This window comes from Artemia sp. Qi Xiang Cuo, chromosome 6 (genome assembly GCF_049724085.1).
Source record: "Artemia sp. Qi Xiang Cuo chromosome 6, ASM4972408v1, whole genome shotgun sequence".
Lineage (NCBI taxonomy): Eukaryota > Metazoa > Arthropoda > Branchiopoda > Anostraca > Artemiidae > Artemia > Artemia sp. Qi Xiang Cuo.
Genome location: NC_142799.1, coordinates 1,008,998 through 1,023,968, shown reverse-complemented (window position 1 = coordinate 1,023,968; position 14,971 = coordinate 1,008,998). Strand labels below are relative to the sequence as shown.

The 14,971-nt window shown below is 36.7% G+C and overlaps 1 protein-coding gene across 1 annotated transcript in view; it reads left to right on the top strand.

Moving 5' to 3' along the window:
* LOC148950779 (activator of 90 kDa heat shock protein ATPase homolog 1) overlaps nt 1-14,971 on the top strand; it is a 47,594-nt gene that overhangs the window by 30,376 nt on the left and 2,247 nt on the right. Inside the window, exons 5-7 of the mRNA XM_089090450.1 lie at nt 1,157-1,365; nt 5,099-5,200; nt 9,925-10,061. Of these exons, the coding sequence (XP_088946576.1) occupies nt 1,157-1,365; nt 5,099-5,200; nt 9,925-10,061 (448 nt within the window). The remainder of the gene's footprint in view (nt 1-1,156; nt 1,366-5,098; nt 5,201-9,924; nt 10,062-14,971) is intronic.

The window sequence follows — 14,971 nt, the reverse complement described above, 5'->3', positions numbered from 1 at the left end:
AGGCCCCTAGGGCATAACTTAAAACCCTTGCCCTGAGAGTTGTGGGGGAGTGTCCTCCTCAAAAACATATTTTCTATCTGGAAATCAACTACGCTGAACAAATTTTTATTGGATATTGGGGGAATGATGGGCGCGGGGGGGGGCCTAGTTGCCCTCCAATCTCTTTTGACTATGAAAAAGGGCACTAGCCACTCCAATTTCCAATCGAATGAGTCCTTTTCGAAGTTTCTACGACAACTCCTTCGATACGAAGTGCCCTGGTACGGAAAAAAAAAAATAATGCATTGTGCTAACATCGTTCTTTACTTAGGCAGCGCAAGCGCTGCCAATGATAAGAAAGACAAGAGACAAATAAATTTATTAACAAAAATAATTAGCTACATTAAAGATAATACCATCCTTCAACAATCATCAGGGGAATCCATTGGGTTGTGTCCATCCTTATAATCTACTAACATATATTCATACTTAACCAATCAAAAATCACAAAATGGGAAAAAGAAATTTAAATCAGTAATAACTTTCCAGAAGGCAACGTTTCAACCCAATTTAATGATTTAAATGGTTTAATGGTTTAAATTTAATTGGTTTAACTGGTTTAATGGTTCAATTTGGCAGACAGATGTTTGGCGAAAGGTGGCAATTGGGCAATCAATTTGAATCTGTGGATTTTTTTTTTTTTACTATTTTTTTCAGCATTTTCGGGAATACATTTCTTGGAAGTCATGGGAAGACTTAGGACTGCCGGAAATCCTGTTAGATTTTCCTGCAATCTAAATCCTGCTGGAAATCCTGCAAGATGTCTGTTAGGTTTCTGTTAGGTTGGTTTCATCCATCGGAGTGTAATCATAAGGATTTAATAGTTCAGGTGACTCGGAATTTACTACTGACTGACCAGCAGGAGCGATTGTGAGTTATACCCTTGGAGATTGAGGGCTAGAAGCTTGTAGAGGGAACAAAAAGGATTGCTTTGGTTGCTGGCACTTTCCAGGAGGTAATTTGCAGATGGGGCTCTTAGAAAAGTTACCAAAGAAGTAACTGCAAGAGTTCTTATCATACGCGTCTGAGCGATTACCATAGATCCGTGGGATTCATAAAAGCCAATCACTCTGGATAATCTTTTGTCTTGTTAATAATTGAATGATTTCCTTTTCAGAATTTTCTCAAGGAATGATTCTCCCAAAGAAGGAAGAAACAACAAGGGCTGCTGTGAATAAGACAAATGTAACTAACAGAGTTTTTACTCCTGTGCAGTCAAAAGAAACAAAAGGATTAGGCGTCAAAATAGAAACTACAGCCTTAAAGGATGAGCTGAATTTCAAGTGTACTGTAAACGAACTTTACAATGCCTTGACCATCCCAGAAGTAAGTCGCTGTGTCTTGCTCCTGCATCCTTCCTCACTCTATCTTCGTTTCTCTCTGTTTTGCTTCGTCTCTTCTCTGTCTCCATCTTTCTCTCCTTCTCTCTCTCTCTCTCTCTCTATCTCTCTCTCTGCCTCTCTCATACACCCTGTCTCTTTGTCTCTTTCTCTATCTCTCTCTATACTTCTTTCACTATCTCACTCTCTCTATCTCTCTCTCTATGTATCTATCTCTCTCTCTCTCTCTCTCTCTCTCTCTCTCTCTCTCTCTCTCTCTCTCTCTCTCTCTCTCTCTCTCTCTCTCTCTCTCTCTCTCTCTCCCTTTCTCTCCCTCCTCCGTAACCGTTTTTATATGGGATTTTTATTTTAAATCAATAGTACAGTAAATGCTGAAAATAAAGCGAAGATCTGTGACCCGTTCTTCTTCACTTTGGTACCTCACAGAAATTAGTATCATTGATCAGAAATTTGTACTCAAGGTCCAGAAGCCGCGTCATAACGGAAGAGGACCTTGCCGATAGTTATAAAATATCGACTGATATGCTGCAGGGCTGCTTAATTTCACCGGAACTGTTCAGTCTGTCCTTTATCGCTGTCCTGCCACTCCTCGACAATTCATCAGGTGTCCTCATCGAAGGTATGATGATTGATAAATTAGCCTATGCTGATGACATAGACCGAATAAACAAAAGCCTTGAGGATCTTCAATCCCATACTGACTACATCTAATCAACCACCGGCTGCTCTGGAATGATCATCTGTTTCTCAAAAACAAAAGCCATGCTCTGTTTGCGAAAGTCGAAAAACCAGGGAAGTTAAACCCTCCAGCTCCATGGTGTCAACGTAGAATGGGTCGAATATTTCACCTATCTTGGCAGCCTTTTAAAGCCCAATAACAGTTATTCTAAGGATATTAAGACAACCCCTTTGGCTTGCTAACTCTAAAACTAAAACTAAAGTCTTGATGCCAATCTGGAGGACGGATTTGGCAACGCTACTGAAAGCAAGACCCTTAACACACTGTCTATTCCAATTGCCATATACGCCTGTGAGTCATTCAAAACAGACGACCAACGTCGTGTAGCCGCATTTAAAACATGGTCACTTCGCCGCATTACTGGCATTAGCTACCTGGAGAGAGTTCTTAAAATTAAGCTGTTTGAAAGCCTCAAGATCAAACACAGTGTGCTTGATAAAACAAAATACAGCAACTTCAGTGGCTTGGCTACACCCATGGTATGGAAAATTCCCGTCTTCTGGAAATAGTCTTCAATGGTCACGTGCATGGTTCTGGCCTTAGAGTTGGCCCCCAAAGTCATTGAAAGATAATTTTTTGATGCTTCACCTGCCGCAACGTCTTCATAAAACATAAAATCGCGAAGAAAGGAAAAAAACGAGGACAATTAACAGCCAGTGAAAAAATTGAAAAATTATGCAAATATTTCGGTCAAGATCTTCGCTAGACCGTCTTCAGGGCAGAATAAAACTGGTAAAAATATAAAAAAAAGAACAAAAAAAGTAACTGTGAAAGGGTAACTCACCGTTACTGAGAAAGGATCGTCCAATTTTAGTTTTGTGTTTTTATCTTAAGGTTTGGTTTTTATATTTTTATCAGTTTTATTCTGTACTGAGGACGGTCAAGCGGAGGTCTTGACCGAAATATTTGCATAATTTTTCAATTTTTTTACTGGCTGTTAACTGTCCTCGTTTTTTCCTTTCTTCGTGATTTTGTGTTTTATCATGATTAGCCAGTGTGGTCTCAGAAATTATTCGCAACTTCTTCGCCTGGCTAAAGATAGATGCTCGTACAGACGCCACATCAATAATATAAAATTTGAAGAGGCTCCAAACTGACCGTCAAGGACGGATGGGACTTAGGTCAAGTAAGTCAGTGCTGAATTGTTGAACAATTTACTTTTTCACAGATGTGGGAAATGTATCTAGCTTAGCTTTGTGTATTATCGGAAGTCAATCATATCAGCGCCGTAAAATATAGTAATGTCAGCGTTGACATACTTGGGACGGGAGTCTGGAATTTTTAGCGTGGAAAAATTCTGGTTAATAAAAGACTATGGGTAAAGCTTGCATATTTAGGCTTAATGCATGTCAAATACAACACAAATTGCTGAAAAATGTAAAACATTAGCACTGACATAAAAACCCATAATATGCACTCAGACGTAAATGAAAATAGACTGAAATGGCAGTAACATAATTCCATATAGGCAAAGACTGATTTTAGTTGTTGACTATGAATGTTTGCATTTATTTTATTATCAATTTTAATATTTTACAGCAAAAAACAGAAGGATCAGAAGAGGATTTCTTTTTTGCTTCAAGTTTTACAGAATTACTAGGTCTTAACTGTAAATAATAGTTCTAGAAAGCACAGCCCTGAAATAATAATAATAATAAAAAAAAGTACTAATTTATTTTGTTGGAATCTGACGTTGATTTTCATTATTTGATTGTTCTTTGTAGCATAAAGTTACAGTCTTCATAAAGAAAGGGTGAACGTCACATGTATATAAAGGGGGGAGGGGGAATATTCATGGATTTTTTTAGATCTAATATTACTTTATTTTGTATATATTATATTGTATATATTAGTTTATATTGTCTGCCATTGGTGAATTTTCTGAGAAAATTACTCGAAAAATTCAATTGAAATAAATTTTTCATTAACACCATGTACGAAAAATAATGGGGTTGGTCCTCCCAACTTAAGCTCGGATATCAGGTTTTCTCTCGCCATCTTAAGGGCTTACACAGAATCAGATGCCAGCACCTAAAAATATGTTATGACTTAACATATAAGATAGTTTGGATTACAATTTATTAAAACTCAAGTAGTATATACCATTGGAAGTCCTTGCACCAGTTATTTCGAAAATTCATAAGTTCTTTATAAATAATGTGAACTATGTGATATCAGACTTCCTTCAGCCATGGAACTATGTACCAGCCATCGTGTTCTCTCGCATAGCTTACAGGGTCACGCCACTGACCTCCATCCACATAAAGAATGTTGCCACCTTATTTTAAGATGTCACGAATGAACAACCTACTTGCCTACTCTCACCTTACTCTGCTGAAAATTAAGTGTTTCAGTAAGAAAACATAACGGTATGGTGGTAGGTAGCACGTCGAAAACATAATGCTGATTTGTAAAAAAAAACAGTAAGTAAGAAAACAGTAAGAAAACAGAACGGTCAGTAAGAAAACATAACGGTCTGGTAGTAGGTAGCACGTCGAAAATATAATGCTGATGAGTAAGAAAACAGTAAGTAACAAAACATAACGGTCAGTAAGAAAACATAACGGTCTGGTGGTAGGTAGCACGTCGAAAATATAATGCTGATCAGTAAGAAAACAGTAAGAAAACATAACGGTCAGTAAGAAAACATAACGGTCTGGTGGTAGGTAGCACGTCAAAAATATAATGCTGATCAGTAAGTAATCATAACGGTCTGGTGGTAGGTAGCACGTCGAAAATATAATGCTGATGAAAAGGTAAGAGATACATTACTATGTACCTCATGCATGTACCATGAATGCCAGTAAAAAGTACATTACCTTACATGAAAAGAAACCTCTGTTTGAAAAAAAATCACAAATTTTGTAGTCACAAAGTGTCAAAATTTGTAGCACTTTTATATTAGGTATCTAATTTTATAAGATTTCGTGAAAATTGACAGCGATTAACTGATTTTGTATTTTCACTATTATTGTTTCAGATGGTTCAAGGATTTACACGAGGGCCTATAAAAATGGATGTGGAAAAGGGAGGAAAATTCTCATTCTTCAATGGATTTGTTTGTGGTAGTTTTGTAGACATAGTAAGTACAGTGTTTCATTTATTTTTCTCCTTAGTTCCTTCTTTTTTTGCTCTATTTTTAATGACGTGGAACTACATTTTATTGTTATTACTACTTAATTTTCGGCAGTTACGTTAATTCACAGAATTTACGACTGGGGGAGGGGGGCAAAATCGTATTTTTAAAATGTAGAGGTGTATTTTTTCAGTTTTCTGATTGAAAATGCCAAAAAAAGCCATTTTTTCATGCAAATACCGAAAAAAATATTCTTGAAACTCAGAGAGGGGAGGTGCAAACCTTGGGAGGTAATTCCCCCTCCTCCCTAAAAAAATCGTATTTGAAAAATGTAGGGGTTGGCAATTTTGTTGTTATTACTTAATTTTGAGCAGTGGCGTAAATCCACGGAAATTACGGGGGGGGGGCAAAATTGCATTTTCAAAATGTAAGGGGTAATTTTGTTTGTTTTTTGCAAAAAACTGCTTTTTGAGGACTCGTCCTAATTTTATTTAAATTAGCCTCATGATGGTTACCAGCTGGCTCAGAAATCCTTAAATATGAAATTTTGTGACAATGTGGCCACGTTCTGCATTTATATTTTACGTTTCTCCCTTGATAAGTTTAGCTGATTCTGTCATGCAAAGGAAACAGTTTACACACAAAAACACACACGCATATTTGGTTTCCTATATATATCTATACTAGCAAAGGAGTCTCCTTTGCCGTTTCTTTTCTTTTTCTTCTTGCCTCCGTCATCTCGCTAGGATCGGCTTTTGCAATGACTATTATATTTTTAAAGAATTTACCTATAAGACTACAAAAGATAAATAAGCAAATATATTCTGTATTTAATTCTCTTTCCAATAATTGCTATATTTGCTGCTGTTGCAATTATGTCGGGTGTCAATTTGGTACCAAAACTTGGGATCTTCTGTAGTGGCTTTAGCTTCCCTGGTCTTGCCTGAGACTCGTTTTGGGTAGAAATATTTGCCTTGGGAAGCAGCCGGGAAATTGAAGGCCCTCCTATCCAGATATTTCTGTAATTCAGCAACATCCCCTCCCTCGTCCCAGTGAAACGTTAAGGGTGCTTTAATCTATCCATGCTAGGCTTTGGTAGCCTAAATTAAGTTGGTCTAGCTATCGTTAATGTTTAATCTTACTTGCAGTTTATTACTAAAGCAACTTACTAGATTATTAAAATCTAATCTTTTCATTTTTTTTTCAGTTCATTTATTTCACATTAGTTCTGATTATAATCAAATAATTGTATAGATAAATAATTAATGATAAATTGGAAAAAAAAATAATAACGTATTCCTAAAGAATTACTCGCGATTTCTTCTATAAAGGAATAAAAATTTCAAAACCACAAAAGAAAAAAAATTCAGAGCAATAGAAAATAAATAATAAAAAAATTAAAATCTGCTGCGTTTAACATGGATGTAACCAAGGTATCAGAGCCCGATCGAGGCCTAATTACTTTTCAATTCTCTTAGTACTGTCTCTAACTCTTTGTAGAATGTATCTTTTTTTATTTTCAAATCGTCGAAAATATTTTTTTTTTTGTTAGTTATGGCCACTGTTGTAAAATCACCGTAAAATAGAAAACCAGTCAGTAAAATAGGTAAAATAAGGTCATCCTTAGGGTAAAATTGCTATTTTAGTTGCCCTGTAGCTAGAAGACTAGTTGAGCATTTTTTTTGTCTATCATTTTTTCACCTTTTATGAAAATTTTATAAGATTTTGATTTTCCTAGGCTTAAAAAGGTAATACCCCTTCTATTTTGAAAACTGATAGGTAGAAATTTTCTTAATGTAAATGAATTCAAGTTTTGTTAAAATACTGATCTTGAGTTGAGACTTATGAACAGTAAAGTTCATAAAGTAAAGTTGAGACTTATGAACAGGGCTGTATCCAGGAGGGGGAGGCTACCCGGTTTGAACCCCCTCCTCCGAAATTTTTGACCGAGTCGTAAAAAGTTACAGGAATGAACACATTTTAATGCGTTTTGTAATTTTTTTTAACTGGTTTGAACAGGTTTTTTTTAACCCTTCCTGTATACTCCCCTTCCCTTTCCGTTTAGTAAGTTTTGTAAATCGTCTGCTCACCAGCACACTACAAGGCTAGCGGGCTACCGCACCATCATAGAGAGATGTTTAACGGCTCATTTAGAAGATATTGCTCTTATAACTACGGTCAGTAGAAGGAAAAGACAAAGTAAAACGTCTCGGATATTTCGCCTGTATAAAACAAGGCGTCTTCAACGCTAAGAAACAAAGATAAAATCTAATTTAACTTAAATTTAAATACAATCTAAAACCAAGAAAAAAATATCTATATTTACAATTGTTGGTACTGTGATTGAGCACCTCAGAAGTGGCTATAACGAGAGAAAGATTCAGATGGCTAGGACATGCTCTATAGATTAAGGATGGCAGATTGTCAAAGGTTGCCCTTTTCGACCATCCATCTAGGGCCAAAAGAAAAGCAGGTCGTCCCCGAGTGGGATGAGTAGAGGTCGTAAAAAGGGTTTACAAGAAATTGTGACTGCTTGGTAGGGTTTAAAGAGGGTAATCCTGAATAAACTGGGATGGAGGAAGGGTGTGTACAGACGGTTCAGCAGGGACGGATCCAGGATTTTTTAGGGGGGGGGGTGCAAAATAGGTTTATCCGAATGAAAGATCTTAAGCCGAACTGGCCAGCCATGACAAAAAATAACAACAAAGAGAAAAATCTCAATGAAAAAAAACAACAAACAAGACTGTGGTCAGTGGAGAGAAAAGAAAAGACAAATGGAAAACAACGCGGTAAACAAATCCGATAAACTTGCGTTAGGAGCAAGATTAATTAACGTAATCTTGCGTGAATTCAGTAAATTACACTACTTTAGACAACAGATAAGTTATCACAACAGATAAACTGTCATATTAGAAATTGAATGGGATTTACTTGTAGGTCTTTTAATCCTGTCGTGAGTGTGCTTTTACTTGCATTTGTCTTTTTTTTATCTTTGATTTTGTTACAGGAAAAGATTGTTGTATGCATTTTTTTGGTGTTGTTGTGTTTTATTCTACTTTTTTTGTCATATGGTGGACCATAAGTAAATTAATCGTTAAGACACTTTGTACAAGAAATGAGAAAAATCGCAAAACTTATAAGCCAAAACATGCTCGCACCCACTTATAGCAACTACTGTAGGAGAATTAGATGTAACTTCCTTTTTTTTTAACCAAAAGCGTCCTATGTTTATTTGTTGGTTACTTACTTTATTTAGTACAAGTCCTATAACTAGGATTATATGTGAATTTATGTATATTGGTACGTTTTTCGTTTTTGGTGAAACTTGAGTCGCATCTAGATAGCCGAAGTTGGTATCATGTGTTCTGAATTTCAGAAATCCAGTATCAGTGTTTTCTCTATGGAAAAATTTATGAATTGCAAAGAACGACCAGTATTATTTTCACAATTAATCTCTTCTTTCTTAATCTGTTTTTCTGCATTTACCTCACGTTGGCTAATTTTTTTTTTAAATATTATGGCTTTTGAACTACTTTTTGTTCTGCTTTCATTATTAAACTAAAACTTAAAAAAACATTCGCATGCAGACCAATGGTCTGCGTTGTGCAGGTACCGATATCCTGATTCAAAGTCTTCGGTTGGGAGTGCAATACGCGGCTGGGGGCAAATCATCCGACGCTTCCCGTGTTTTTCCCTCAAATTTCCCCAGGTACCCACGTAGAGGTACTAGAGTGTCAACTCTGGCACCGCTGAGCAGAGTAACCTCATTTACCCCCGTTCCAAAGAAAATAAGCGACACCAGGACTCGAAGCCCTGACCTCAGGATTTCTAGTCTGGAGCGCTAACCGAATTATTGCTAAATAAAGAAGAAAAAAATCAATTACAACAAAGGATTGACATTTAAACCCCCCCCCCAAAAAAAAACATAAACTACCCTATATATGAAAGTATCTACCAATCCTCTCCTTCAAAATATCCATCTCTCGTTTACTCTAAATATTTTTCTCCGGATATAGGGATGTAATGGGTTTCTAGCACCATCCTCGTCCATATTTAACTGGAGGACATCTCATGAGTTAATCTAAAAATGCACTTGTCAAGCGTTAGATTTATCACAATAATTACCAATTATGCAATTGGCAGATTATGAAAACCTGAAACTTGTGAATCTATGTTCAGGAACAATGTTTTATTTGGCTTGGCCATTAATTTAATTTTTAATAACCATAGCAATGTTTCTCAGTTTTCTATTCTAGCAATTTGTGACATTCCTGGTGGACACCGTTTCTTCCTTTATTTCCTGTCTTATTCTGTGATACCCGGACTGTGATGCTCTAACCCCACTCGGACGTAAGGTTCTCTATTTTGTGGGGAGATAGAGAATATTGGTTGGTTTGGACACGGTACAACAGCGTTTTCTTTACGTTATATAATTTTTTGGAATTAAGGATACATTCGTTAAACATAGTTTTCTTGAGGTCAATTTGTTGTATCAACATGGCTCATGGAACTTTTCTCAGTGTCCTACGAGGGTGGGCCTCTGAATTTCAAAAATTTTAGCGAATATCAGGTTTTCAATTTTTGCGAATTTCAGAATTTCAGGCAATTTATTATTGCCCCTCCCCCTCTCGAAAAAGTCCTGCATATGTGCCTGGCTTTTAGGGCTAATTGAAAGGGCTTTTAGGGCTAATGAATATGGTGACATTGTATTACTGACACGAATATTTTAGGTCCCTAATGAAAAGCTTGTCCAAAAATGGAGACTAAAATCTTGGCCTGATGAGCACTATTCAACTGTAACACTTGCGTTTAAAGATAAAGGTGACTCCACTGATCTCATTGTTCATCAAACTGGAGTGCCCACAAGGTTCGTTTTTTTTCAAAATTATTTCTAGCCGTCCATAAGTTTTTGAAATAGTTTTATAGATAGGGCAAAGAGTATGAGAAGCTTATAGGGTGGAAACTGGCGATAATTTCGAAAATAAAAGTCACCAACGCTGCTAGGCTTTGTTATGTTATTTGACCCAAAATTTCTGTATACTTGCCTTTAGAGGTACATTAAAATGCAGAAAAAGATGCGAAAATAAAATTATATTCCCAGTAGGCATACTTACCGACAAGTCAACTAGCCTACTTCTACCGTAATTTTCCCAAGCTAGCCTATCCCTACTTTTTACCCACTGTATTTTGACTATATAATTTTTGAAAGAAAAAAAATGCTGATTAACGATTTACTTACCGAGAAATGTCAACTTTCATCCTATTGTAATGTAAATTAACCCTAGTCCAAATTTCTCTGAAATTGTTTATTTTTCATAGGCAGCGCACTAGCGCTGCCTAAGTAAAGAACGATGTGTTTTTTTTTCTCCATACCCGGGCACTTCGTATCGAAGGCGTTGTCGTAGAAACTTCGAAAAGGGCTCATTCGATTGGAAATTGGAGTGGCTACTGCCCTTTTTAATAGTCGAAAGCGATTGGAGGGTAACTAGCCCCCCCAGGCCCCACAGACTCCAAGACACAACCAATCAAAAATTTCAGACAGTCAGTTTGTTCAGTGTAGTTGATTTCGAGATAGAAAATATGTTTTTGAGGAGGAAACTCCCCCAGAGCCCTCAGGGCAAGGGTTTTAAATTATGCCTGGGGGCATATAAGGTTTTTAAAGAGGGCGTTGTCGTAGAAACTTCAAAAAAAGCTCGTTCGATTGGAAATTCAAAGGGCTAGTGCCCTTTTTAACCGTCGAAAGTGATTGTTGGGAAACTAGCCCCCCCCCCACGCCCATCATTCCCCCAAACACATCCAATAAAAATTTTGACATAGCCATTTTGTTCAGCGTATTTGATTTCCAGATAGAAAATATATTTTTGAGGAGGACACTCCTCCACAACCCTCAGGGCAAGGATTATAAGTTATGCCATGGGGGCATATAAGGTTTTTAAAGAAGGCGTTGTCGTAGAAGCTTCGAAAAAACCTCATTCGATTGGAAATTCAAAGGGCTAGTGCCCTTTTTAATGGTCGAAAGGGATTGGAAGACAACTAACCCCCTTTCACGCAGTTTAAAGTTCAGGTAATTATACCTTTGAGCAGGACACTCCCCCCACAGTCTTCAGGGCCAGGGTTATAAGTTATGCCCTGGGGGCATATAAGTTTTTATTTAAATCTTTGTAGAAACTTGAAAAAAATCTCTTTCGATTGGAAATTCAAAGGGCTAGTGCCCTTTTTATTAGTCGAAAGTGATTTGAGGGCAACTAACTCCCCTCTCACGCCCACCATTTCCCCAAACACATCCGATCAAAATTGTTAGATAGCCATTTTATTCAACGTAGTTGAAATTTTTGGAAATTAGGTCTTTAAGGATGACGATCTTCTCCCCCCACAACCCTCAGGGCAAGGGTTGTAAGTTATGCCCTGGGGGCATGTAAGGTTTTTATAGAAAGCGATGTTGTAAAAACTAACTTTAAACTTGGTTTATTTTACAGCTTAGTAATTAGCGTATAAGAAGATTTGTCTAAGCATGTTTTTTTTTTGAAATGTCGGTTTTTATAGATCTCGTTGCTGTTGATAGGGACAGCTCTTAACTTCCCGTTCATTACCATGCGTAATTAGGTTTTTGTATTAGATGTTCAAAAGTGTCACTTGGGGTGTGTAATTTTTTTTTTTTTAATACAGGAATTTCGACAAAACACTAAAATATATTATCTAAATTGTTTTAGGAAGAAGGCGTACTTATTGCTATCTTATTTCGTATGAAATATTTAATATGAATTAAAAACTGAATATGACGTATGAATTATGAAAAAAGGAGAAGAAAAGACTCCCCTAGAAAATACTCCAGTTAAAGTTACAAGCGTTTTTGCAAACTTTTTGGATAGATTAAAAATACTAAAACTTAATAAGTTGTCGTAAGTTGGTGTCTATAATTTGGAACATTTCCTCGTTTTAAATTGACTTCGTTATTGCTGGCGTTAGAATTCTTGAAGAAAGAGGTCTCGACCCCCACCCCCTCCCCTCCTTACTTACCACAACTAATGTACGTGTCTGACCACAACTAATGTACTTGTTTGATTTTATATGTTGATTTGTTCAAGTTGAATATTTGAATCGCAAGGTTGCTGCTGAGTCGATTCTTTCTGCATTACACTATATTATTCTCATTAAAACATGTAGACTAAGCGCTCTTGGTTAAAACTATAAATGGTAGTTAGACAGGCTATTACACAGCAGTATGTTCAGGGGAGCTTTTTTTAAGGTAAAAAATACGGAGACTCAGTGATGGAATTGCGGCCGGTCTCGTATTTATTTTGAGCTGGCACTTGCAATAGTTATCTGAAATTTTTAGCAGAACACCATCCAGTTTGTGGAGGAGTAAGCTCTAGGGACTAAGAATTACTGTTCATTAAAAGAACGTAACAAACTCTAGTTCCACCGCTTTGGGAAGTTTACAGGAGATATTTTGATTTTGTAGTTGAAACGTTGAAAGGATGAAAATCATGGTCGCCATGCCTACATACAGGAGTAGGTAAAATTCTTCCTTCCAAATTAGTCCAAGCCCCCATCATCCTATCTTAGTCTGAAGGCCCTCCATCATTGAAAAGATTCTCTTATGCCCTCCCGCTCATTCCATTCAATGTTGGCTGTGTTCCACCTAGAATTGCTTCTCGAGAAACTCGTTTCTTAATAACTAATCAAACTTATATAACCATCTAAAAGATTTACATGCCCTCAGTACCATAACCTATAATATCCACTAAAATGGCACAATATTAACCTTAAAGCAATTGAACGACTAAGCAATTTAACAGTACTTGAAAAATAGTCTACCGCCTATGTTGGACTGAATCAACGAAAATCGTACCATAACCTGAAATGAAGTCGCGTTATTTACTAATTCTATAGTCGGAAATGGGCACCCCCCATGTCTGGAATACGCCTGTGTTGGGGTTCCATCCCCTGTCTCTTCTCTTTTCAGATAAATGACCCATTTTCTTCTCTGTAATTAAATTTGCCTATAAGATAATTTTTAATCCTATGTTGAATTCTGGTTGCTAAGTTAAATTCTTTCGCAATAAGTAATCTTTGAACTAAATTCTATTTTTGACTTTCTGGTTTGAGTCATAGAAAGGTAAAGTTGAGAAAAAGTAGAATGGACTTTGAATGGGGATTTCGAGGATTAATCAGGGCCAAGCAAAGGTCCACCCCTATTTAGAGTTTGTTTACAGAATGGATATTATTTTTCGTTTAGTCTACTTTGAAACACCGCATAGGGAGTCTGTAATAAGAGTTTATAGATGTGTTTGTTGTGGCCTTTTTGAAGAATACTAGTAAGCTATTTTCTACAGCCATGTGAGATCATTTTTCCAGGAACCTGGAAAGGGTAGGAACAGAGTTGCGAGATACCGTCATTATTATATTGACAGGGGGATTCGTTACCTCCAAAGAGATAGTTAGAGATTTTTTAGTTGTGACCCGGGGTTGGTACACCCTTGGCATTAGAATGTGGCCATTTGATCGCTTGATCACATTATCATACCCTGGGGCAGGGTATACTGTAAATTGAGTATTACCAAACCCGATATTTACAGAACCGGTGTGGTAGACACGGGCATCCCATAAAATTTGGCGCCGCCAGGGGCTTTTCCCTATAGTATGTGGTTTAGTACTATTTTTGCACCAATAAGTGGTGACACCCGTACCTTACCACACCAATACTGGTGGCATCGTAACCTACAAGTATAACAGCCTACGTCCGAGATGCGATTATTTATCCCATATCAATAATACAATTAGAGTATGCTGTCTAAAGACTTTTAGGCTCTATTTGCATTATAAATATTATTTGGTGGTACTAAAAAAAATATAAATAATTTTTTCTTCATATATTAAAGGGAAAAACAGATAACTGAATAAGGAAAAATCTAGTGACCCATATGGTTGTAAGAAACCCAGATTAGGGTTGCAAGATCTAGCTAGAAGTACATGGTTGACGACCTATAAGACCATTTGGTGTGAGAACTTACATTAGAGGAATTTTTTTTATACATAAACAGAGCGAATTAGACTAAACAAATTTATGCACTCATTATTGACAGTACAGTTGATGTCTTGCCATTATTTAAATTTTCCACCCCATGGTCTTAAAACTCTTCGCCGTAAATTTGATATACACAATTCAATATCTCCAGTAAATATTAGGGTTTCTTTGTGTTCCTAATTTTTTTCTGTTTAATCAAACAGTTCGTGGTAACGAACTGTTTGTTCGTGTAACGTGGTAACAAACAGTTCGTGTAACGTGGTAACAGTTCGTGTAAGTAAGGAGCGACCTGGCTCAATGGTAACCGAAACTGTAGAAAACGGGTTTTTGATACCAATAGATATATCAAAAGAATTATATTTCAATGCTGATTTTAAATTTATAATTTTCATCAAGTTTAGTGCTATCCATCAAAAGTTACGCGCCTGAGAAAATTTGGCTGATTTCCAAAAATGGGGGGAAAGACCCCTTAAAAATTTTGGAACCTTAATAAAAATCACACCATCATATTCAGCGTATAAGAGAACCCTACTGTAGAAGGTTCAAGCTCCTATCTACAAAAATGTGGAATTTTGCATTTTTTTGCAAGAAGAAAGATCACGGATGCGTGTTTATTTGTTTGTTTGTTTTTTTTTCCCCAGGGGTGATCGTATCGACCTAGTGGTCCTAGAATATCGTGGGAGAGCTCATTGGAACGGAAATTAAAAGTTCTAGTGCCCTTTTTAAGCGACCAAAAAAATGGAGGGCAA